At 48.5% G+C, this 26,699-nt stretch overlaps 1 protein-coding gene across 2 annotated transcripts in view; it reads left to right on the top strand.

Annotated features, from left to right (window-relative positions):
- Nucleotides 1–26,699, top strand: part of LOC144761662 (VIP peptides-like) — a 333,664-nt gene that overhangs the window by 252,636 nt on the left and 54,329 nt on the right. For both annotated transcript variants that reach the window (XM_078646948.1, XM_078646949.1), the window contains exon 4: nucleotides 10,299–10,413. In XM_078646948.1, the coding sequence (XP_078503074.1) occupies nucleotides 10,299–10,371 (73 nt within the window). In that variant the 3' untranslated portion in view covers nucleotides 10,372–10,413. The remainder of the gene's footprint in view (nucleotides 1–10,298; nucleotides 10,414–26,699) is intronic.

The raw sequence follows: 26,699 nt of genomic DNA on the forward strand, positions 1-26,699 counted from the left end.
TGTCAGGCTTGCAATTAGCTTCCATTCCTCCAACTCTAGCATCAAGTCTTTGTGAGCAGCACCCAGTTTAAAGACAAACTCATGTATTACCTCCCACTGCTCAGACAGACGCTCAAGCATGTAAAAGGTTGAGTTCCAACGTGTTGCCTCCTCCTGGATTAGTCCTTTGACTGGCAGTTTACGTTCATATTGAAGGCTCCTCAGCTGCTTCCGGGCCTTAAAAGAATGGTTGAAATGGGTGCATATTTTTCGGCAGGTGGTCAGTACTTTGACGACTGGCTCTTCTGCTTTCAAGAAGGCTTGCACCACGATGTTAATACTGTGCGCCAAACACGGCACTCTGAAATAGCCACCGTTGTTCATGGCCTTAACTATATTACTGCCATTATCCGTGGAAACATAACCAACTGTGCGGTTTCTTGGATGTAGCCATTCTTTGACCTTCCTGTTAAACTCATCCAAAAGGTTAGGTGCAGTGTGAGATTTCTCCATGGCAAACATGCCTACTATTGCATGTTTGCGAGTAGCTTGAAAAACTTCCTCCGTGTCAACATCTTTGTGTTTTAACTGTTTTTTTACCCCTGCAAAAGAGACCCAGTGTGCAATGATGCACATGTAATCAAGGGCTTGGCAACTGGTCCACATGTCTGTTGTCATGTGGATAGTGTGAACAGCACTCTTCAGAATAGCTGCGCCAATCACCTCCAGCACATCTTGATGTAGTGCTGGAACAGCAACCCTTGCAAAATAGTACCAGCTAGGAACCTTCCATTTAGGTCAGACTGTTGCCACCAATTCACGAAAACACACCCCTTCCACGAAAGAGAAAGGGAGAAGGTCCAGCGCTAGCATTTTACCCAGCTTTGCGTTATAGAGACGCACCGTTGGGTGGTTGCGTTCAAATGGCGGATCCGACCAAAACATGCTGCTAATGGTGCGCTGGACCGTTTTACGTGATGATGATGATGATGATGCAGACTTCAAACCAGTTAGGCTCACTGATTTACTTTTTTGCATTGGTGTCTCTCCCAGACTCTTAGTGTGCCTCATACATGTTGCAGGGGTAGAGGGTGTGGGCGCTACCACTGCAGTGCTGCTGCCAGGGGTACTGGGTATACCAGAAAAATGACTGTCGCTTCTTCACTTCCCCCCTGCACGATCAGCCTCTCATCATCATCAGATGCAATATCATGGGATACATTTGGATTTGTTTTGGCTTCATCGATGTCACTTAGGTGCTCATACCACTGGATAGGGTGGTGTTTTTTGAGATGACCTCTCTGGCCTCCGGTACCATAGTTGGTACCAAGCTTACCCCGACTAACTGATACTTTACAAATCGAACAAACAACCATGTTTTCTGCCTTTTGCTAACTGCTAACAGTAAAGAAGTCCCAAACTGGGGACTGGAAATGTCTGGTGATGGTGCAGGAGCTACTTTGACTTCCAATGCCAGATGAAGTGTAGGATGGGCGTGGCTGAATTTGTTTCTGTAGATGACTTACAGCACCACTACTTGAGGTAATGGGGGTCGACCTGGATGGAGGTCCCTGCCGGCCCTTCTGACGAGAAAATATGGAAGCTGTAGGTCGTGTTGGTGTTGTAGTTAACTGCGTTGGTGGTGGTACCACCAGTGCCGCGCCGCCCACATCCTGCTCAGCAGCCATTCGGGCTAGGGTTAAAATGTTTGTTTGCTGCATGCCCACTGTGGCTGGAGTGACGTCTGTGGTGACTGGGTAATCGTCAGACTCTTCATCAGCAGCAGAAGGCACCACTTCTTGTTCATCGTCAGGAACCATAAGTTGAAGCCTTGCGGGAACCTTTCTTTTAGGCTTAGCTACCTTTGTCGGCTCATGGCGTGCCTCACTGTCAGACTGCATTGGTGGGTTCCAATCAAGATCAAGGTCATCAGAATGAAGGGGGCTTGAAGAAGAACTTGTAGTATTAGCAGCCCTCCTTAACCTTTTTCTTGCTGGGGATCTGGAAAGCAATGGATTATCCTCAAGATCAGTGGATTCCTGGGATGATTCTTCCACTTGAATATCAATTTCCTGATGTGCCCCTACTTCTGGAGGAACAAGCGTTGTAGGCAGTTGTGCCACTCCATGAACCTCTAGTGGCACCTCTCCATGCACCTCTACTTGCGCCTCTACTTGTGCATGTACTTGCGCCTCTCCTTGCCCATTTTCTTGTGCCTCTTCGTCCCCATGTACTTGTGCCTCTCCTTGGCCATGTACTTGCGCCTCTCCTTGCCCATGTACTTGCGCCTCTCCTTGCCCATGTACTTGCGCTTGTACTAGTTGCACTTGTGGTTGTCGTTGCAGCTGTGATTGTTGAACACTCGCCAGCTGAGTTACACCCGGCGTTGATTGGATGATACTTTCTTGTGATGAGCCAACATCACTGGTCGATGGCGATTGAACAACCAAAGTGGCTGCCTTTGCGGCACTCATGGGCTTGGGCCTAACTTGGCGTGGTGGCACTGACCCCAATGAGGCGAAGGTGCTGCTTCCAGCTTGGTCCCCGGCGGACACCGCTGTTGCTGCAGGCGTAGTTTTTTTTCCCCAAAAAAGGTGTCGGTGGGCACACACGTCTCCTTGGCCACTTGCTTCTTCTGATCCTTCTTACTGGCAGTGGCACTGGCAACTTTCTTCGCTGAGGCACTACGGCCACCTTTCTTTGGGCCCATCTTCTTCAGATGTCAGAACAGCAGGCCGCAGTTGCACGAATTGCAGAGTTGTCTTGTCTGTGGCCAAACGTGACGTCGCGTGACGTTACGCTGCACACACCGCTGCAGAACTTTGTCCTGGCACTGGTGGTTCTCTTGTGCACCTAAAAGCAATGGAAGACAGAGGAACATCAGTTATACACCCCAAAAAGTCGAAAAACACATAAGAATCACCGCAGGCCTGAGAACACTGCCTGCCTTCAAAATGGCCCCTTGCACCCCAGCACATGGCCAGGCCCTGCCTGTACCAGCACTCACAATGGCCCCACCCACATGCCCAGTCCCCAACAACACCCCCAAAAATCGAAAAAGACATACAAATCACCACAATCCCATGCCATCCATGCCCTCAATGATGTTTAAATTCAAGACACCCCACAGAAAGTCTAGGCCCATGCACCACTGAGTACCCCTGGGCATAATGGATGAAAGCTAGGCAAAATGGGTGCAGGCCTGAGAACACTGCCTGCCTTCAAAATGGCCCCTTGCCCCCCAGCACATGGCCAGGCCCTGCCTGTACCAGCACTCAAAATGGCCCCCACCCACATGGCCAGTTCCCAACAACACCCCCAAAAATCGAAAAACACATAAAAATCACCACAATCCCATGCTATCCATGCCCTCAAATGATGTTTAAATTCAAGACACCCCACAGAAAGACTAGGCCCATGCACCACTGAGTACCCCTGGGCATAATGGATGAAAGCTAGGCAAAATGGGTGCAGGCCTGAGAACACTGCCTGCCTTCAAAATGGCCCCTTGCCCCCCAGCACATGGCCAGGCCCTGCATGTACCAGCACTCAAAATGGCCCCCACCCACATGGCCAGTCCCCAACAACACCCCCAAAAATCGAAAAGCACATAAAAATCACCACAATCCCATGCCATCCATGCCCTCAATTATGTTTAAATTCAAGACATCCCACAGAAAGACTAGGCCCATGCACCACTGAGTACCCTTGGGCATAATGGATGAAAGCTAGGCAAAATGGGTGCAGGCCTGAGAACACTGCCTGCCTTCAAAATGGCCCCTTGCCCCCCAGCACATGGCCAGGCCCTGCCTGTACCAGCACTCAAAATGGCCCCCACACACATGCCCAATCCCCAACAACACCCCCAAAAATCGAAAAACACATAAAAATCACCACAATCCTATGCCATCTATGCCCTCAATGATGTTTAAATTTAAGGCACCCCACAGAAAGACTAGGCCCATGCACCACTGAGTACCCCTGGGCATAATGGATGAAAGCTAGGCAAAATGGGTGCAGGCCTGAGAACACTGCCTGCCTTCAAAATGGCCCCTTGCCCCCCAGCACATGGCCAGGCCCTGCCTGTCCCAGCACTCAAAATGTCCCCCACCCACATGGCCAGTCCCCAACAACACTCCCAAAAATCGAAAAACACATACAAATCACCACAATCCCATGCCATCCATGCCCTCAATGATGTTTAAATTCAAGACACCCCACAGAAAGACTAGGCCCATGCACCACTGAGTATTCCTGGGCATAATGGATGAAAGCTAGGCAAAATGGGTGCAGGCCTGAGAACACTGCCTGCCTTCAAAATGGCCCCTTGCCCCCCAGCACATAGCCAGGCCCTGCCTGTACCAGCACTCAAAATGGCCCCCACCAACATACCCAGTCCCCAACAACACCCCCAAAAATTGAAAAACACATAAAAATCACCACAATCCCATGCCATCTATGCCCTCAATGATGTTTAAATTCAAGAGACCCCAGAGAAAGACTAGGCCCATGCACCACTGAGTATTCCTGGGCATTATGGATGAAAGCTAGGCAAAATGGGTGCAGGCCTGAGAACACTGCCTGCCTTCAAAATGGCCCCTTGCCCCCCAGCACATGGCCAGGCCCTGACTGTACCAGCACTCAAAATGGCCCCCACCCACATGGCCAGTCCCGAACAACAACCCCAAAAATCGAAAAACACATACAAATCACCACAATCCCATGCCATCCATGCCCTCAATGATGTTTAAATTCAAGACACCCCAGAGAAATACCAGGCCCATGCACCACTGAGTATTCCTGGGCATAATGGATGAAAGCTAGGCAAAATGGGTACAGGCCTGAGAACACTGCCTGCCTTCAAAATGGCCCCTTGCCCCCCAGCACATGGCCAGGCCCTGCCTGTACCAGCATTCAAAATGGCCCCCACCCACATGCCCAGTCCCCAACAACACCCAACGAATCGAAAAACACATAAAAATCACCACAATCCCATGCCATCCATGCCCTCAATGATGTTTAAATTCAAGACACCCCAGAGAAAGACTAGGCCCATGCTCCACTGAGTATTCTTGGGCATAATGGATGAAAGCTAGGCAAAATGGGTGCAGGCCTGAGAACACTGCCTGCCTTCAAAATGGCCCCTTGCCCCCGAGCACATGGCCAGGCCCCGCCTGTACCAGCCCTCAAAATGGCCCCCACCCACAGGCCCAGTCCCCAACAACACCCCCAAAAATCGAAAAACACATAAAAATCACCACAATCCCATGCCATCCATGCCCTCAATGATATTTAAATTCTAGACACCCCACAGAAAGACTAGGCCATGCACCACTGAGTACCCCTGGGCATAATGGATGAAAGCTAGGCAAAATGGGTGCAGGCCTGAGAACACTGCCTGCCTTCAAAATGGCCCCTTGCCCCCCAGCACATGGCCAGGCCCTGCCTGTACCAGCACTCACAATGCCCCCCACCCACATGCCCAGTCCCCAACAACACCCCCAAAAATCGAAAAACACATAAAAATCACCACAATCCCATGCCATCCATGCCCTCAATGATGTTTAAATTCAAGACACCCCACAGAAAGACTAGGCCCATGCACCACTGAGTACCCCTGGGCATAATGGATGAAAGCTAGGCAAAATGGGTGCAGGCCTGAGAACACTGCATGCCTTCAAAATGGCCCCTTGCCCCCCAGCACATGGCCAGGCCCTGCCTGTACCAGCACTCAAAATGGCCCCCACCCACATGCCCAGTCCCCAACAACACCCCCAAAAATCGAAAAACACATAAAAATCACCACAATCCCATGCCACCCATGCCCTCAATGATGTTTAAATTCAAGACACCCCACAGAAAGACTAGGCCCATGCACCACTGAGTACCCCTGGGCATAATGGATGAAAGCTAGGCAAAATGGGAGCAGGCCTGAGAACACTGCCTGCCTTCAAAATGGCCCCTTGCCCCCTAGCACATGGCCAGGCCCTGCCTGAACCAGCACTCAAAATGGCCCCCACCCACATGCCCAGTCCCCAACAACACCCCCAAAAATCGAAAAACACATATAAATCACCACACTCCCATGCCATCCATGCCCTCAATGATGTTTAAATTCAAGACACCTCACAGAAAGACTAGGCCCATGCACCACTGAGTACCCCTGGGCATAATGGATGAAAGCTAGGCAAAATGGTTGCAGGCCTGAGAACACTTCCTGCCTTCAAAATGGCCCCTTGCCCCCCAGCACATGGCCAGGCCCTGCTTGTACCAGCACTCAAAATGGCCCCCACTCACATGCCCAGTCCCCAACAACACCCCCAAAAATCGAAAAACACATACAAATCACCACAATCCCATGCCATCCATGCCCTCAATGATGTTTAAATTCAAGACACCCCAAAGAAAGACTAGGCCCATGCACCACTGAGTATCCCTGGGCATAATGGATGAAAGCTAGGCAAAATGGGTGCAGGCCTGAGAACATGGCCTGCCTTCAAAATGGCCCCTTGCCCACCAGCACATGGCCAGGCCCTGCTTGTACCAGCACTCAAAATGGCCCCCACCCACATGCCCAGTCCCCAACAACCCCCAAAAATCAAAAAACGCATAAAAATCACCACAATTCCATGCCATCCATGCCCTCAATGATGTTTAAATTTAAGACACCCCACAGAAAGACTAGGCCCATGCACCACTGAGTACCCCTGGGCATAATGGATGAAAGCTAGGCAAAATGGGTGCAGGCCTGAGAACACTGCCTGCCTTCAAAATGGCCCCTTACCCCCCAGCACATGGCCAGGTCCTGCTTGTACCAGCACTCGAAATGGCCCCCACCCACATGCCCAGTCCCCAACAACACCCCCAAAAATCGAAAAACACATAAAAATCACCACAATCCCATGCCACCCATGCCCTCAATGATGTTTAAATTCAAGACACCCCACAGAAAGACTAGGCCCATGCACCACTGAGTACCCCTGGGCATAATGGATGAAAGCTAGGCAAAATGGGAGCAGGCCTGAGAACACTGCCTGCCTTCAAAATGGCCCCTTGCCCCCTAGCACATGGCCAGGCCCTGCCTGAACCAGCACTCAAAATGGCCCCCACCCACATGCCCAGTCCCCAACAACACCCCCAAAAATCGAAAAACACATATAAATCACCACAATCCCATGCCATCCATGCCCTCAATGATGTTTAAATTCAAGACACCCCACAGAAAGCCTAGGCCCATGCACCCCTGAGTACCCCTGGGCATAATGGATGAACGCTAGGCAAAATGGGTGCAGGCCTGAGAACACTGCCTGCCTTCAAAATGGCCCCTTGCCCCCCAGCACATGGCCAGGCCCTGCCTGTACCAGCACTCAAAATTGCCCCCACCCACATGGCCAGTCCCCAACAACACCCCCAAAAATCGAAAAACACATAAAAATCACCACAATCCCATGCCATCCATGTCCTCAATGATGTTTAAATTCAAGACACCCCACAGAAAGACTTGGTCCATGCACCACTCACTACCCCTGGGCCTACTGGCTAGTGAGGCTTTACAGGCACCCCAAAATAAAAAAATAAAAACATATAACAATGAGCTAAAATTCCATGACATAAATGAGAATTAAGTTTAAAAAAAATCTGAGAAACAGTTGTATCATGCACCCATGACTAACCCTGGGCCTACTGGATACTGTGGCTAGCTAGCCACCACAATCTATATGTTGTTAAAATTGTGAAAAAAGTTTTAGAACTGGAGTTGCCTCAACTGCAATGCCCCAAACAAACAACACCAACTTACTTGTAAAATCTCAAGTCCAAAAGTGATCCAAACTCCAAAGTCCAAAAAGTCCTCAAATACAAATATCCACCAGCAGCAAGAAAAAGTAATCCTTCCAGCTCAACAACCAAATGAAAAGTGGCCAGTACATGGACAAAGCACTGGGAGGAGCCTGCTGGACAGGAACAGGAAGTTGGAGACTCTGAGGCACTCCCTTCCTCCCACCCCACCCCAAAAAATTGACTCCTGCATCACAAAAGGCAGCCAAATGTCAATCTGAGGAGTTATTCTGATCAAAATCATCATTGTCACAAGGTTTATGCTTCCTGTGGTGGATTTCTTGTGCAGAATTGCAATTTTTGCAATTTCGGGAACTCGAGCTGTTCAAACCTCCCGCCGGAAGTCAGCTGCACGCCGTCGCGGGCATTTATGACGTACTCGCGTTGTCAAACTCTCGCCGTGCAAGATGGCAAGCCGCGATGACATAATTGCGTTCGAAAAACTCTCCCGCGATCACGCAGCAAGATCAAAAATGGCGCAGCACACGCAAAACCGGGAGAAAAACAACTCGGCAGGCTTAGAGTCAACGCCGCGCGCGCGATATTGTATTTTTTAAGTGCGACCAAGCAAAATAATTCGTAGCTTGCGAACTTGCGGATTATTGGGTAAATTTGCGCGATTCGCGGATCGCAAAATCGTCAAAAATCCGCCCGCGAAACGGATTTTTCGCCCACCCTTAGTCAATTTCCAGCCTGTGCTCAGCCCAGGAAGTGGTGTGAAAGAAGTCTGAATTTCCTTACAGGAGCATCAAATAGGCTGGCCTGACTGGGCAGAGTTTACCCCTCTGAGCTTAGTAGAATATGTAGGGTGGGGTCAGTTGGCGTTCTGTTGACACCACAGTATCAAATTCTGCCTGACAGGTCTAGTGAGCCACACTTGAGAGGGATAGACCAGGATCCCAGGACAATTTGTATGTTTCCTGTGCCTGGTTGCTGAGAGACTCTGCTTTTGTCCTACCAATTTTCTGTCTCTGGGCTTGTTGTGAGAAGAGTGCCTGCTTCAAACTGGATTTTAATGTTAGATGTAGGAGGACACTAGGATTGCTATAGCATGCTTCCCACTCACACCTCCAGCCTTGGACCCCAGGTTTAGTGAGGTGTAGTGGGGCTGAAGACCTTCACCCTCTTAGATTTGTTTGCAGTACAGCAAACAGTAACCACAGCAAAAGTGGGTCGGTCAATGCCTGGGAGTCTTTACTCCATTGGTTAGAGAAGAACTAGGAGTGTTGGAGCGTGTCCCCCACCCATAGGCATGTAAGCCCTGCAAAGTTAAACCCTCACCCATCCTACCTCTGATGACTGCTGGACTTGTGAAGGGATACCTAATGGACTGAACCTCCTGCACATGGGAACTGTAAGAAGAACCTGAGGAGGTTGGACCCATTTCCACTTGAAATCCAAGGTCAGAATGATCTCCAAGGATCATAAGGCAGATCCCATGTGTGGCTCCAGGAACATAAAAAAAAGTGAGAGGACATTCTCGTAAAGAATTCCAGGTGACTGGAAGCAACCGGACCTGGTTTTTGCTGTTGCCTACAGCCTTGCATCATGAACGCCACTAAGTGCTCCCCCCATGAGGACCTGGGGGCCTTTGAAGAATACTGCTATATCTAAAGAAATTTGAGAACTTTTTCCTTCATGTCTTGAAGGGGACAGACCCCAAAAGTATCTGATTGGCAGTAGCATGGCATGAGATTGAGTTTCAGTTTTACCCTGTGTGGAGAAAGAAGAGTTTTTTTCTAAAAAAAACAACAAAGTCCCTTTTCAGATTGGGTCTTTAAAGTATTCCCTACTTCCAGCCAGTTGATGGGATAATCTGCATTTTGTACAAAACCAGTGCCCCATTGCAGACTGCCTAAAATCACACCTAGGTTCTGTTCTATAACAACCATTGACCACAAGTAGCACTTAGTGCTTGTTAGTGCTATTTTCCCTTAATTCTTTACAAATTCTTGTCTGATCCACTGTATTGGAGTTTGGTGTTTTGGTGTCATTCTACTGGCTACATTTTATTACTATAATTTTATCCTTTGGAGTGAGAGCTTTATTGTGTTGTGTTTTCAACTCTTTACGTGCTTTGGTATTTCTAAATAAATTCCACATTTTCTCAAAGTTAAGCCTGACTTCTCTATGCAATAGCTACCGGGGATTGAGCTCATGTTTAAACTTCTGAAACCTTTACGTGCACTTATCAAATTAGTTACTTTATTTTTAAAAATTGTGATGGGCTAGCATCCACCCCTAATTAATATTTAATTTTTTCATGGTGTTGTTCTCAGTGAAGCCTGACCATATACTTCACAGAAAAGCAGTGTTTTTAAAGTATTCTGTAAATTTGACATTAAATATGTACTTTCATATTATCGTTCAAGCACCCATCAAAGTGTTGTACCAAATAGAATTTTTTCTCTTCATTAAAGAGAGTACCTCATATATTGAGACAAACTTTGACCCAGGCACTAAAACTTATTTTCTTTCAACAGTACAGAAGAAATCTACCCAGCAAACCATCGAGATGACAGAGATCTCAGCGAGCCATCCTTTTCGGAGAATTAAGATGATGCCACAGTAGATGACCTGTTGAACCACCTTCCATTGGTGCGTCTAATTTTAAGGCTTTTTAGGGGGACGAGAAAAGCAAGGTTACTCTCACAAGAGCTTGGCTGGGTTTTCTACAGATGTATGTAATTTGATTTTACTTTACCAATGGCAATAGCAGTCTTGGCTTTTGAAGTTTTCGCTCAAAGACACCTGCATTCATGATTGTTTTTTGCTGCTAGTGTCAAAAACTTTTTCAGATAGCTTAATACCATTGTAAACGTACCAAAAAGCAAATTCATTATTTATGACGGAGACAGGTTGCATTACAATCTCTTGTAGCACTCCTCCTTAACACAAATCACAATACAACTAACAGAAAAAAACAGAGTTTTTCTCTTTCCCCCATCTCATCTTCCTTTTCATGAAGAATCCCTCCAAATTGTCCTTGGCTGTGCGCCACTGTCCTGTTCATGTTAAACATTTCATAAACAATCTGTTTTGACACATTCATACCCCTCATCATTACACCAACTTTTAACAAAATAAATAAAATAATACATGGATGAATTTTTTTTATAAAATAAATAAAGAAATAAGAAAATTGAGACCCTCCATGCCGGTCACCACTCTCACTTTTTGCACGTTCTCAACCCATTTTAAATGTTCTTGCTATATATTTTTACTTTTAGCGGATACTGTTGTCTTCTTATCTTTTTTTTTGTTTATTGTTTATGTCAGCAAACATTCTTTATAGATTGTCATACATATTGTATAAAGCACATAACTTTAACTATACATCATTATACGGTACTTTAGCCATTAAACTAAAAATTCATATCCATTGTGCCAGAGGAGCCCATAGGCTCTGACCAAACATCTTTTTTTTACCCCTTTTGATTTGTATGCAGCTGTCTCCAAATAATATGTAGTTAATAACCTAGATTGCCAATTATTAAAGACTGGTGGATCTGAATCTACTTATAACAACAAAGAATATATATGGGTCAAGTAAGTCAACTATACATCCTGTTCAAGACACAACTAGTTAGTAAAGAACTTAATAGTGATAAGAGAAATATGTGCACTAGTGTGAACTAGAGGCACATCATAATATCACTAGGGTATAAAAAGTACCCATCAGTTCCCGTTCGGTACCACCTAGTCATCATATGGGTTCTCCTCATACCTAGGAGAATACGCTGACAGCCTCAAGATGTTATAGTGGCTGCCGCCAGTCCATTGATAGTCATATGTACTAGTAGGGAGTATCAGGATGAATGTGCGTAAGGGTAACTGAGTTGCAGTGCATAAGTGAGTGAAAGTGAATAAAGTGAGGTATTTAAAATTGGAGAGAAGAGAGTAGAAAAAATAACTTATTGATATCTCTCAGTTCTTCCAAAGTCTAAAAACAGTGCAAACATTAAGCAGATTAACCATATATCTGCTTTTAAAGGTTAGCAGTCGACATGTTTCAGCAGATGTGGATACAGTTTTTCCACTGCGTTCTTCAGGACCAAGTATTCGCTACTGCAAAATCGTGAGGCTATTACATTTTAAACCATATCACCTGATTATTCCAGGTCATGTATAATATCCTCCAGAGAACTGAATGTTCAGATCAGAAGAGTTGCAGTGCCAGGGACAGGACGTAAGGAAAAGAGAAGAAAAGAAGACACACAAAACAAAAATGTCAACAGCATGTTGTACATCTCGTTATCATGTGATTGTCACAGAAAAGTATGGGCAAGGACCCATTACTTTAAAGAAAAAGTCTGCTTACCTATTCGGTAGAAGGATAATGCATCACCCCACCTGGCTGCAGCTCAGGTAAGTGGAGCACCGCTCTAATAAAAACAGTAAGGATGACAAATCAGGGCATTCATAGATGGTATAGGATGCTCTTCTAGTGGGTAAGTCATATATCTCATAGTGGGACATTCACAACTTCGTCGCATATAATAGAAGCCACTTATTATATGGTTCCTTTAGAATGAGGCATTAGATCTAAAAAGGCACAATTGACCGGCTTTGTTCGATGTTGATACTTAAGAAACCTGATCATTCTGTGCTGATGACGGTTAAATAACATAAGAGGGAAAGTGGATTATTACTATTCCTCTACAAAGTGTCACCGCCTGTATTTCTAACAAGAACGTATGTCACTCTGCTCAGTATCTACACAACAGAGTTTCGACAGAAAACCTCGCGCTACAGCATGGTCGCGTGTCAGGATATACAAAGCATCACCGCCTTCTTAATAAACACGCTCATGTCAGTGTCTGCTCGATGTCTCTATACTGCAATCATGGCAGAAAACGTTGCACTGTAAGTAAGTCTTAAGCCAAGGTTAAAAAAAACGAGTAATAATATTAGAAATAATAATAATAATTACATTTATAAAGCGCCTGGTTACACTGAGTCCAGTTTGTTCCCGCACTGCGGAGCAAAGACAACAACAATCAACAGACAGCTCAGCAGAACAGATTAGAGGGCAGGGAACAAGTGAGTTTTAAGACCCTTACGAAAGGTGGATTCCGAACACTCCAGCCGGTGTGTCTGAGGGAGCGAGTTCCACAGTTGAGCTGCCAGATAGCAGAACGAGCGGCCACCCATTCTAGCTCTTCGGATTTTAGGAACATGCACCTTCCCTTTCCCACTAGACCTTAAGAGTCTAGACGGAAGATAGGGGATTAAGAAGTCATGCAGGTACCTTGGCCCCTTTCTCTGTAAAATCCGGTGGCTCACGCACAAGGCCTTAAACTTTACTCTTTCCCTGATAGGGAGCCAATGTAAAGATGCCAACGCACCAGAGGCAGAGGCCCTTTTTGAGAGCATAAAAACTAGCCTTGCTGCTGCATTTTGAATGGACTGCAAACGTTGCAAACATTTAACATTGTCACCCAGATACAGCAGATTACCGTAGTCAAGTCATGAGGTTACCAGAGCATGCACGAGGATTTTCCTAGATGACGTAGGTAGGGTGTCCAAGGTTTTCCGTAGTCCCCTCAAGATACCAAAACAGGCGCCTTCCACCCGCCTGGTGTGGTAATCGAAGGACAACTTATATATAGGCCACCCAAATCCCGAGATTCTTAGCTTGCACGCACGGGGTCGGAGTGGGGCACAATGACTGTGGCCACCATGCCGAGGACCATACTGATGGAGCCTTCCCTATTACCAATACCTCGGTCTTGCTGCAGTTCAATTTTAGGCAATTATTTGCCATCCAAACAGCCATTTCTTGAAGGCAGGATACAAAATTGGAGGCAGCATCCGACCGGGCTTGGGTCAGAGAGCCCACCAGCTGGGTATCATCGGCATAGGACAAGGCATTACTCCCAAAAGTGTCAGCGATCTTAGCCAGAGGGGCAACGTAAAGGTTAAACAAAGGAGGGCTCAAAATGGAGCCCTGAGGCACCCCCTGGGCCAACTTACTTAGAGTCATGGCTGCCTTGCATGACTTGAAAGCTGCGCCCGGATAGAAAATATTCCAGCGACTTTAATGCTCTGCCACCTACACCTCCGTTCTCTAGATAGTGCTATAAAGTATGGTGGGCGACAGTGTCAAAAGCGGCACTTAAGTCTAAAAGAATTAAGGCCGCTGTTTGCCCCTCGTCCACAAGCTTCCGTATAATCTCAGTGGGGTAGAGTAGAGCCGATTCAGTAGAATGGAGAGCTCGGAAGCCGGATTGCGAGGGATGGAGAAGGTTGTTATTCGCAATATGAGCAGTCAATTGGGAGTTCACAATCTTTTCTGCTATCTTGCCAAAATACGGAAGTAGTGAGATGGTGCGCAGGTTATCCAGCTGGTCGATGCTAATGTTCAACTTCTTCTGTAAAGGAAGAACCACAGCCTCCTTCCAGCTTTCCGGGACAAGTCCTGAGATAAATGAAAACTCTACCAGATGTCTGATGTGAGGCTCCATTACGTCAATACTACCTCTAAGCAGCCTAGGGGTGGCTGGGTCCCTGGGGAAGCCTGATCTAATGCTAATGGCAACATCTTTAAGAGTATCCTGTGGAGGCACAATTAGTTCAAACAGGCCCTGTGCTTCAGGAGCACCCATGGATTCCTTTCCCCCACTTATTCCAGCACGAGCAGGGGCAGGGAAAGAGGAGTAGATCTTCTCGACCTTCTCTGCAAAATATTCAGCCACTCGATTGCATGTCTCAACAGAGCTAATAATAGGCTCTGCGATGGTTGCCAGGAGGAGATTTCCTTAAAGATCTTAAACAGCTCTTTAGTAGAATTTTCCGCTGTTTGAAACCTACAGTTAAAGTAAGCAGACTTTGCCTTCCTAATGAGCTGATGGTAGCTCTTTAGGCAGATTTTATATTCTGCTTCCAGGTTGGCTGAGAAATTTTTCCTCCAGCGCCTCTCTAGATGTTTGCAGGACGATTTGGCGGTCCGTAATTCCTCACTAAACCAGGGTGCGGTTTTTCCTCTGTTAATAGAAGTTTTAATAGACCAAGGTGCGGTACAATCCAGAGCCTCAGTTATTCGGCTCTCAAGATCTTTACATGCTTCGTTTGGCTCGTGGCCAGAGGGGGGGGGCCTTTTTTGAAAGACCAGGTCAAAAGCTCCTTGTGAGAAGCCCGCCCACCTCCTTCTTTTCAGACCAGGCTTGGCTTTCTCCTGTAGTTTGGAACGGGGCAATTTTACTCTAAATGTAATCAGAAAATGGTCTGACCACAGCACCGGAAGCGGAGGCTCTAATTCCAGCGCATCCCAGTTAGCAAAGATAGGGTCAAGTAAATGACCCAACTTATGGGTAGGGAGTACAGATTTTAGAAAGAGTTGCAACATTTCCAATTCCTGGCACAGCTCTTGTGCCCTTGGGCTAGTAGCATCGTCAAAGTGCAAATTTAAAACGCCTAGCAGCAGTAGTTTTTCATACCGCAGGGCAGGCTGGACAAGATAGTCAGTGAGGCTAGGTATAAACCTCGAGTGCCTCGCTATCGACTATGTCAGCAGGGGTGAGAGAGCATCGAATGTCATGCTTGTAAATAATTGCGATGCCCCCTCCCCGCCCCAACTGTCTATCGACTCTCATTATCCCATAACCTTTTGGGAGGGCCTCCAAAGTTTCAGGCGCAGAGTCAGCGTCCAGCCATGTCTCCGTGAGGAATATGGCATTGATTTTTTTTTTCCGATAATAGATCGTATAACTCCAGTCTGTGCTTCCTCAGGGATCTACAATTAATTTTGATAGCCTAAGTGAAAGACCTCCCTCCCCCATTCCTGTTCATGCGGCCACACAGAACGAACAGTGGCTACATTGCCAGCTCTCACCATCCAGCTTAATACTACGTTTGCACTTACCCATCAGGCTGGGGCAGAGGGCCCGAAGCCTCCGGGGACTATAGTGGTGCCTTGATTTTGAACCGGCAGGGGTTTTGGCCCCTAGCCCTGGACGGCCGCAGACTGGCTTGCCTTTGGCGCGCCTTCAGCGCGGCTGCCGAGGCATGTTGAATATAAAGAGGAGCCCTCCTGGCGACTAGACCGCTGCCCTCCCCAATCGGAAGTGCCTGTCTCTGTCTCCGCCGCCCTCCGTGCAACGATAAACACCGCGCCGGCCCAAGGCAGGGAGACCCGGTAATTGAGCACAGGTAAGCAGAGCCCCTCCAACTTCACACACAAGTAAATATAAAACAGTAAATCAGGCTAAAATATTTTAAAAGTGGAAGCTGGTATTACTAATTTTGCAAGCAGCCCCGCCAGCTGACTAGAACACTGCCACTGTCCTGCATCCGCGCCGCGGCCGCAGAGTCAGGCCGATTTTAAAGAGGAGCCCTCCTGGCAACTAGACTGCTGCCCTCCCCAACCGGAAGTGCCTGTCTCTGTCTCCGCCGCCCTCCGCGCAACGGTAAACACCACGTCGGACCAAGGCAGGGAGACCTGGTAATTGATCACAGGTAAGCAGAGCCCCTCCAACTTCACACACAAGTAAATATAAAACAGTAAATCAGGCTAAAATATTTTAAAAGTGGAAGCTGGTATTACTAATTTTGTAAGCAGCCCCGCCAGCGGACTAGAACACTGTCCTGTATCCGCGCCGCGGCCGCAGAGTCAAGCCGATTTTAAAGAGGAGCCCTCCTGGCAACTAGACCGCTGCCCTCCCCAACCTGAAGTGCCTGTCTCTGTCTCGCCGCCCTCCGCGCAACGGTAAACACCGCGTCGGACCAAGGCAGGGAGACCCGGTAATTGAGCACAGGTAAGCAGAGCCCCTCCAACTTCAAATATAAAACAGTAAATCAGGCTAAAATATTTTAAAAGTGGAAGCTGGTATTACTAATTTTGCAAGCAGCCCTGCCAGCGGACTAGAACACTGCCACTGTCCTGCATCCACCTATAATGCCTACGAGAATTACCAAATATCCATAAGGCCCTCAGATCATCTCACATGCACTCGTGCGGGAACCAACCAACCTGTCCATCGGTTCTCCTTGGCGTCCCTCCGAGCTGACTGGGGAGGTGAATCACCGCACTCGAGAGCCTTTTTTGTTGACAAAACGTGCCATGTGTATCACGTGACTACTAGGTTTGCTTTGGAGCTTGGGAAATGTAGTTTGAGACGATACTGTGATTATATGCTCTGAGGTATAATATAGTTTGTTAGTTTGATGTTACAGACTGATTCAGAAAGTTATAGTAATCGCACCATTCGATTATGACAGCGTAATTTTCATATTTACACGGTCCGATCCTTGTGCATAAAAGGGAGGACCCCTATCACGTGACTACTGAGTTCGCTTTAAAGCTTGGGAAATGTAGTTTAAGACCATACTTTCACTGTATACTCTGAGATATAATAAAGTTTGTGAGTTTGATTTTGCCAGACTTACTTAAAAAGTTATGTTAGTCGCATCATTCGATTATGGCAGCGTAATTCTCATATTTTTCATATTTTACACGGTCCGATCCTTCTAAATAAACCTCTTTAGGAATCAGAACTGAATTTGAGCTTGGGAAATGTAGTTTGCGACCCCTCTTTCACTGTTTTGCTGATATCTAATAGAGTTGGTAGGTTCGATGTGACCACTAGTGATGTAAAGAGGAATCTTATTAGCACCATTCAATTATGACCACGTAACTTTCATAAGTATTTACACGGGCCAGTCCTTATGAATCAAAAGGAGCTTCATTAATAGTCAGGGCCAATATCAAGGGAGCACCTTTGTTATTTGGCACATAGAACATTACGGGCCAATAATCTAACTCTCTGAGAAATTTTCTTGAAATCATTGAACGAGCGATCGCTGCAGTATATGGTGCATTTTAGTGATGTTGCACGATCATTGATCACTGAACATCATCGATCAAAATAGGACGGAATCGTGATGTTATGCATGTTATATGCTATGCACGCATATTTGTTGTTTTACAGAGGACTCACTCCGCGGCTGATCTTTTGGGCGATTCATTTAGTTTTCTAAGTGTCCATGAGTCTCAACACTTATGAATTACATGTTGGACCAGTGAATCTCTATCTTAACATCATATCTGGTCTGTGATGTATATTAGACTGACGTCGTTCGATGTTGGTTTAGATGAGCATTCTATATTAATTAAGATGTATGAAAAGGTCTAGACCAATGTCAACCATGTAGGAATGTTGCAACTATCATAGTGACATCCATGGCATGTCTTCATTCAATCCTTCTTTGTCAGTGTTGACTTTGTATACCCATTTTTGCTCTCTGGAGAATAGGTATTTTCTGATATCTGCCACATGCTCTGGAATGAACGGTTGCTCTAGAACTGTCCAGGTAAATTCTGTCGGGCTTTGTCCAGCTTGTAAAAAATGGGCTGTAAGACGGGTGGCCTGTTTACGACACCGAATCGTGCTTTTGTTTTCAGAAATACAAACTTTAATCCTCCTTGTGGTCATGCCAACATACCTCAATTGGCATGGGCAAGTGATTAGATAGATAAGATTCTGGCTGTTGCAGTTCCAGAATTTCTTCTGGTGCCAGGGTCGATTGGTGCCAATGTCCACACTTAGAGACTTGCTCGTCTGAGGACATGCTGCACACATGCCACACGGGTGGTGCCCTTCCACTGCTGGCAAGTCCCATAGGGTGCCCACTGCTCGCACTTCTTTGCTTTTCGGTCTTTTGTGCACTAATTTATCCCTCAGATTAGGTCCCCGTTTGAACGCAAACAAGGGAGGAGGCAGTTGATCTCCTCTGGTGTTCAGAATAGACCAATGTCTCTGGATTTTTTTTTGTACCTGGTTGGATTTTGTATTAAATGTGTTGACAAAGGTCATTCTTTTGGATTTTTCTTTGGGGATAGAAGGTTCCAGGAGGGCTTCACGGTTGTTATTAGATGCACGCTTCTTTGATTGTCGTATGATTTTTTTGGGATATTTCCTGGCTACCAATTGGTCTTCGAGATTATTTGCATGTTCTTTGAAGGTTTCTTTGTTGGAACAATTCCTCTGGCCATATGGCAAATTGTTCCTTAAGGATCTCGGATGGAAACTTTCATAACTCAATAAAGAGTTGCGAGCCATAGGTTTCTTGTAAAGTTCTGATCCCAGGCCAGAAGGAGTAGCAGTGATCAGAAGGTCAAGGAAAGCAAGTTGATGTGTATCGTGTTCAACTGTAAACCGGAGCTGTGCATTTCTTGTGTTCAGCCATTGATGGAAAGTTAGAAGTTGTTCGACAGTACCACGCCAGACACCAAAAAGTTTGTCGATATATCGCTTCCATGTCCGTAAGGACATAAGGAAAGGATTGGTGGGTGTCAACACATACTCCTGTTCGAAATGATGCACGTACAGGTTCGCTAGGCTGGGAGCGAAAACACTTCCCATGCTGGTCCCAGATGTTTGTAGGTAGATTGTCTCCTCAAACCTAAAGACATTTTCATTCATTGCCAGATATGCAAGATTCATGATGAAATTAACCGGTGTTATTGACTGTAAGTCTCTCTCTTGCAGAAGGCTACCCACTACTTCCAAGGTGTCATCTTGGGGAATCTTTGAATGCCCTGATTTGTCATCCTTACTGTTTTTATTAGGGCGGTGCTCCACTTACCTGAGCTGCAGCCAGGTGGGGTGATGCATTATCCGTCTACCGTATAGGTAAGCGGACTTTTTCTTTAAAGTAATGGGTCCTGGGGCGTGGCCATGATGGCGGCGGAGTAGGATGTGCTTTCAGTCTCTCCGGCGCCGCATATTGCATAGCTTTGAATATCGCCCTGTTAGGCGCCTATCCACGCCAGATCCTGCGGTGCCGTGAGCCCGGGTGTCGTCCAGCGGTGTCCGGTGCCTTTATTTTGCAAATCGGGCCTGATCGAGGGGGTGTGGAGGGGTGCGGCCCAGATGAGTGGCGTGCCAGGTGTGCCTCGTGGTCAGCGCAGCAGGCGGCCCCGGAGAGGTGCGGTCTGCCCTGCGGAGCTGGTGTGCCGGGAGCGGCAGTTGCAGAGGCGTTGGGGACTGTCTCTGGGCGTCCCGAGCCAGAGGGAAGAGAGCGACCTCTGCCAGTAGCGCAGCGGAGGGCCGGCTGGGTCCCCGCGGTGAAGGCGACGGCGGAGACTGGGCCCGCCGAGAACACGTTGCGGTCCCCGAGATTCCCAGCACCCAGTGGGGGCGCTGACCCAGCCTACGGCCTTGGCGTGTGGGGTGAACGTGGGGGCCACCGGGGGACATCTGCGTTTTGGTCCGCGGGCCGGTGGACGCCGCTAAGAGCCTGCAGCCGACCGGCGCAGGAGTGAGGAGCGGTGCCCCGGTCAATGTCGGAAGCAGTGCGGCCAGACAAGCTACGCGACTTCCTGGTGGTGGCCCGGGGACTACGGCAGGCCTGAAGCCTGAAGTAAGTTGGAGGGGCCCAGTGCTGACGGGGGGCCCCTCCCCCGCTCTTAGAACGGATCACGGCACCCCAAGGAGGAACGGTGGGCCCTGGGACTGATCTGCCACCCCGCCAAATGCCTGAAGGTGATTGCGCTGAACTCACCTGGGGTGGCTGATTTGGGCCTAGCTCTGCGCCATTCAGGGAGCAGTAGCTGTCCCCGACTGTCCTTGATGTGGTGGAGGCCACACAACCACAGAGGCTCCTGACTGGCCCTTGGAGAGAGGCCGTCTGCTGGAGGAGGGGTGAAGTGTGGGACCCGTGCACCCAGCCCTACAGTGCGGAGTGTGCCCGGAGGGGGCGAGGACGTTGAGGTCCCAGAAAACAGGGTCCCTGTGATGCCTGCTGCCCATCGTCGGCACTAACTCCGCAGCAACGACCCTGGGAGACACTTGGAGGTGAGGAACAGGAGGGAGCCCCCTGGGGTAACTGAGGCTCGGGCTGCAGACCGACGGATGGTGGTGGGCACGCTTGTAGAGCGGAGCGGGGCTAGGTGATCGGGGCTGTTGTTGCCCCCCCTGGGGCTTGAGTGGGCAAGAGCAGGTGGTGAGGGGCCTGGAACTGGAAGTGGCGCCCTACTGCCGCTCACTGCGCCGAAACCAACAGCGGTTAGTCCCGGAACGTAGCAGCGCATAGGGCCCTGAGGTGACTTGCCGAGGGACTGAGCATTAGCCTGGCGAGTGGAGCTGCTTGGACGCCTGCAGAGACATCAACGGAGGGGGACCGGGCGGTGCGGCCCCTATTGCTTTCTCGGCTTGCTATTAGGCTCCCTTGAGTTCGGCTATGGCGACGAACAGGTTAAAAAAAGATAAGACAGTGAAACATGGGACACCAAAGGTGGCGGGGCGGTCCGCCTCACCGGTGGCTGACAAGACCCCGCGGAAGGAAGATCCTGAGGCGCCGGCAACCAAGGCCGTCATGGTCAAGCTGTTCTCCGCGATCAAGGAAGACATTGCGGAATTGCGCTCCCAGCTGGTGTCTGATCTTCGTGAGGTGCGGCGGGACGTGGAATGTGTGGGTGAGCGGGTCGCGACCCTGGAAGAGCATGATCTGGGGACAGCGGAGGATATTCATCAACGCCAGCAAGACGTGATCCGCCTCACAGAACATAACTTGGACCTGCAAGCCCACACCGAGGACTTAGAGAATAGGTCCCACTGCAATAACATCTAGATTAGGGTGGTACTCTGGAAGGGCAAGGGGTCGGACCTCCGAGAATATGTGGGAGCCCTCTTCAAGCACATTCTTAGTGAGGAGGACGTGCAGGATATCCAAATGGATCGAGTGCATCATGTTGGTCTCCCCCGGGGACCTAAGGCCCCTCCTCCTGACATATTGGTATGTGTGCATGACTTTTAACTCAAAGAACGGATCCTGAGAAAAGCCCGTGACCTCGCCCCCCCTTCAGTTCGGCGACTACCGTCCTTTGCTTTTTCAAGACCTCGCAGCCTTTACTCGGGTTAAAAGGAGGGAATTCAAACCTCTCACCACCTTCCTGCGAGAGCAGAGTGTTCCCTACTCATGGGGGCACCCATTCCGGCTCATCTTTAAGTGGAAGGCCAAGCTCATCCAGGTCCGGTCCCTGGAGGCGCCATGCGACATCTTGGTGCTGGACCTGCCCACCCTTCCTTCTGAGGCCAGCGGCCCTCCCAGTAGTCGACGGCGGCGATCAGCGGAATGGCAGCGAGTTGGTAAACCTGTTCCCACAGCGAAACCTGACTTATCAGCGAGTTTGTTGGAATGTGGGGCTGCGGTGGCCGCTGTGGCCCAGGTGACGGACGCGTCCGCAGGCACTTGAGGTATGGATCCTTCACCAGACCCTAACAGGGCCAGTAGCGGGCGACGGAGGTGACGGTTCACAGGAGGTAAATGAATAGATCTTCTATGTCCTGGTTCGGAGGTGAGTCCTCTATCAGGAATTGGACGAATACCTGGTTGGTGCCATGTTCCCCTGCCTTTGTGGCCTACACTACGAACTATCGTGTGTTCCCTTCTCTTGAACTGTTGTGCCATATTTTTGGGGGTTTTGGGGAGGGGTTGTTTTTGGGGCTCGGCATCAGTGCTCAGGGGGATTAGGGGTAGGTTGGGAGGGTAGGGTGCCGCCAAGCTGTCCTTCAATGGTCCAGTTTCAGATGCCGTGTCTAATGCTTTTATCCCTTTTCAGCGAGTATGGTTAAGGATTTCAAAATTGTTAGCTTGAATGTTCGGGGTCTCAATAACCCTGTTAAGCGCGCAGCCATACTATCATTGTTGAAGAGTGCGGAAGGGGATGTGTGTCTGTTACAGGAGACTCACCTCCTCTTCAGAGATACTAGGAGGATGAGAGGCCGGCGTTTCCCAGTGCAGTTGTGGTCCTCATGTCCAGCGAAAAAGCAGGGGGTGGCTATCCTGTTTAGCGCTAAAGCTCACTGTAAGGTCCTATCCCAAGTGGTTGCTATTAAGGGGCGCTTTCTGGCGGTCAGGATCCAATGGGGGATCACGCATTTCACGGTAGGCTCCCTTTATGCCCCAAATGAACACCAGGAGCCCTTTTTGAAGACAGAGCTTACGGGGGTGCTAGCTTTCCCAGACCGCACCCGCGATCGGAATGTGCCGCACAGGCGCAGAATCGCGGCAGCATGCAAGGGGTTAGACATCTCAACTTGGACCGAGCGGAATACGCCCTCCTGCGCTTGCGCCACAAGTTTTATCTCAATAATTACAAAAAGGGGGTGGTGATGGACAGAGTATCTGAGTTAATCAGAACACTCCTACCCAGTCAACAGATCAGGGCTTGATCCATCACTGTTTTTTAGCTCACTGCACCATCCCAGTTCAGAACCTGGCTATATGCAAATTAGTCTGTCCCTGGCCCAGTGCATCATGGGAACAGGGCAGACCAAACTACCAAGCCAATTCTTCACTGGAAAGGAAACAAGCTTCCGGGCCACTGCACCATCAGGATTCAAGCAAGCCGGGCCGAAGACGGCTGTAATGCCAGAAACCGGTCCCCGGAAGCTTGTTTCCTTTCCAGTAAAGAATTGGCTTGGTAGTTTGGTCTGCCCTGTTCCCATGATGCACTGGGCCAGGGACAGACTAATTTGCATGTAGCCAGGTTCTGAACTGGGATGGTGCAGTGAGCTAAAAAACGGTGATGGATCAAGCCCTGATCTTTTGACTGGGTAGTAGTGTTCTGCTTAATTCAGATACTCTGTCCATCACCACCCCCTTTATGAATCGTTTTGGCCACCACAAGCGTGGAAGGGTATGCTCAGATGTGAGTCCCTTGCTCACTGCACCATCAGGATTCAAGCAAGCCGGGCCGAAGACGGCTGTAATGCCAGAAACCAGTCCCCGGAAGCTTGTTTCCTTTCCAGTAAAGAATTGGCTTGGTAGTTTGGTCTGCCCTGTTCCCATGATGCACTGGGCCAGGGACAGACTAATTTGCATGTAGCCAGGTTCTGAACTGGGATGGTGCAGTGAGCTAAAAAACGGTGATGGATCAAGCCCTGATCTTTTGACTGGGTAGGAGTGTTCTGCTTAATTCAGATACTCTGTCCATCACCACCCCCTTTATGACAAGTTTTATCTCAGCGGGGACAAAGGGGCCGGATGTTGGCACATAGGTTGAGAGCCCGAACGCAGCAGAACTTGTCCAGGCCATTAGGGATGCAGGTGGGGTGGAGTGGACTACCGATTCCCTTGATGCAGACTCTTTCCGGCAGTTTTACCACACCTTGTACCGCCAGGAACCCTCGGAGCCGGAGCGTGTGGAGGCGTACCTGGCTTCATGTGGAGCAACGCCCCTCTCTTAGACCTCGGCAGCAGAGCTCAACGCTGAAATACGTATCGAGGAAATCATCTCCGCGATCGCGCGATTGAAACTGGCCAAATCCCCGGGACCAGACGGCTTCTCGGCCATTTTTTATAAGAAGTTTTGTGTGGAATTAGCGCCTTTTTAACTCGCCTTTTTAATTCCTTCCTGGAGACAGGAGAGGTGACCCCTTCAATGGCGGAGGCCTCGATCACAGTTATTCCCAAGGTAGGGAAAGACCCCATGGAGTGTGGATCGTACCGCCCGATCTCACTCCTCAACATCGATGCCAAGCTTTTCGCTAGCATTCTGGCTGCTCGCCTTAGCCCACTCATGGACTGCATCATAGAACCGGACCAAGTGGGGTTTATACCGATGCGGTAAGGGGGGAAAACACTAAGAGACTTCTGCACCTCATGGACTCTGTGCATCTCTCTCTCACGCAGGCCCTCTTTTTATCAATAGATGCGGAGAAGGCCTTCGACTGCGTTGACTGGATGTATTTGTTTGCTGCTTTGAAAGCTTTCAGACTGGGGGATAACTTCTTAAGATGGGTCCGCTGCCTGTATGCGGCACCGAAAACGGCGGTCCGGGTAAACGGCTGCAGATCTGCCCCTTTCCCCATCGCTCGCGGGACAAGACAGGGGTGTCCCCTGTTGCCGCAGCTCTTCGCGCTCTATATGGAGCCCTTTACCCAGAAAGTGCTGTCCAATGGAGGTATTGAGGGGATTCGGTTTGGAGCAGACACACACAAAATAAGCCTCTACGCCGATGACGTGATTCTTTCGCTTACGTGCTCTCACACCTCCTTGCGGCACTTGTCAATGGAATTGCGCAACTTCGGTGGCGTTGCAGGTTTTAAAGTTAACTTTTCTTGGTTACAGATCCTTAATGGGTCGGTCCCTGCTGCTGACGTGCAAGACCTACAACAGGATTCTGACATCCCATACCTGGGGATTCGCCTTGCCTCCTCTATAGCACAGACGGTCTCTCTTAACTACAAGCTCCTAGTTGAGCAAACAACCAAATCTCTGTCAGACTGGTCCTGTCTCCGACTCGCATGGTTTGGTAGACTGGCTGCAGTCAAGATGACAGTTCTTCCGTGCATTTTATACCTTTTCCAGATGTTGCCTCCGAGCCCCCCGCCGGGTACCATACAGAAGCTGCAGGGGCTGCTTACCAAATTCTTATGGAATCACAAACGTCCACGGCTTGCCTCTTTGATGCTTACGGCCCCTAGGGCCAGCAGTGGGCTGGGCTTTCCCTCATTGCAAGCATATTACCAGACTGCCTGTCTGTGATTTATTCTCGAATGGAACAGGCCATACTCCAGTAAGCACTAGATGTTTATGGATCAGGCGGTGGCAGGCTGCAATATTTGGCGCGAGTTGTGGCTCCCTCGAAAACATAGAGCTTGGGGTTTATACTCGTCCCCGGTGACGTCGCCGACTATGAAGGCATCGGACCAATTGGCGCGGCGTAAGGGCTGGACCGCCTTCCCCTCGCCCATGACGCCCATTGTCGATAATCCGGATTTCCCACCTGGCTGCTCTTCCCCGATCTTTCAGCGCTGGAGGGAGGAAGGCTGCAAGAGGGCCGGCCAACTCTTTGACCTTGCTGGCTTAATCTCGTTCTCCTCGCTCCGCCGGGGTGGGGTGGCGGGAGGGGTTTCTATTTTGTTTTGCTGTTCCTGTTTTTATTCTTAAATGCAGTAAAAGCTAAAAGTGCTGGCTGTTCCCCTGGCATTACATGCGCCCTCGCCGGGTTGCCCTCCGGGGTGTGGACCCAAAGGCTGTGTTCAATATTACTGGATGTTGCTCTGCCGGCTGGTTGATGTAGGCAGCTGAGCTGTGTTAAGTGACGTTATACTGCTCAATAAAAATGATTGATTCTAAAGTAATGGGTCCTTGCCCATACTTTTCTGTGACAATCACATGATAACGAGATGTACAACACGCTGTTGACAATTTTGTTTTGTTTGTCTTCTTTTCTTCTCCTTTCCTTACGTCCTGTCCCTGGCACTACAACTCTTCTGATCTGAACATTCAGTTCTCTGGAGGATATTATACATGACCTGGAATAATCAGGTGATATGGTTTAAAATTTAATAGCTTCACGATTTTGCAGTAGCGAATACTTGGTCCTGAAGAAAGCAGTGGAAAAACTGTATCCACATCTGCTGAAACATGTCGACCGCTAACCTTTAAAAGCAGACATATGGTTAATCTGCTTAATGTTTGCACTGTTTTTAGACTTTGGAGTAACTGAGAGATATCAATAAATTATTTTTTCTACTCTCTTCTCTCCAATTTTAAATACCTCACTTTATTCACTTTCACTCACTTATGCACTGCAAATCAGTTACTCTTACACACATTCATCCTGATACTCCCTAATAGTACATACGACTATCAATGAACTGGCAGCAGCCACTATAACATCTTGAGGCTGTCAATGTATTCTCCTAGGTATGATGAGAACCCATATGATGACTAGGGCGGTACCGAGCGGGAACTGATGGGTAAGTCAAGTCAAGTCAAAACCACTTTATTCGATTTAGTTAAAAATCATAAAAGCATGCTACAATCAAGAACAATTTACAGAAGCATTAAAATTCATACAGTGGAAATTCATTATATATACAAATTTTAAAACAAAGCATTAAAATATTTACAAAATAAAATTACCGTAT

The sequence above is a fragment of the Lissotriton helveticus genome, chromosome 6 (assembly GCF_964261635.1).
Source record: "Lissotriton helveticus chromosome 6, aLisHel1.1, whole genome shotgun sequence".
Taxonomy (NCBI): domain Eukaryota; kingdom Metazoa; phylum Chordata; class Amphibia; order Caudata; family Salamandridae; genus Lissotriton; species Lissotriton helveticus.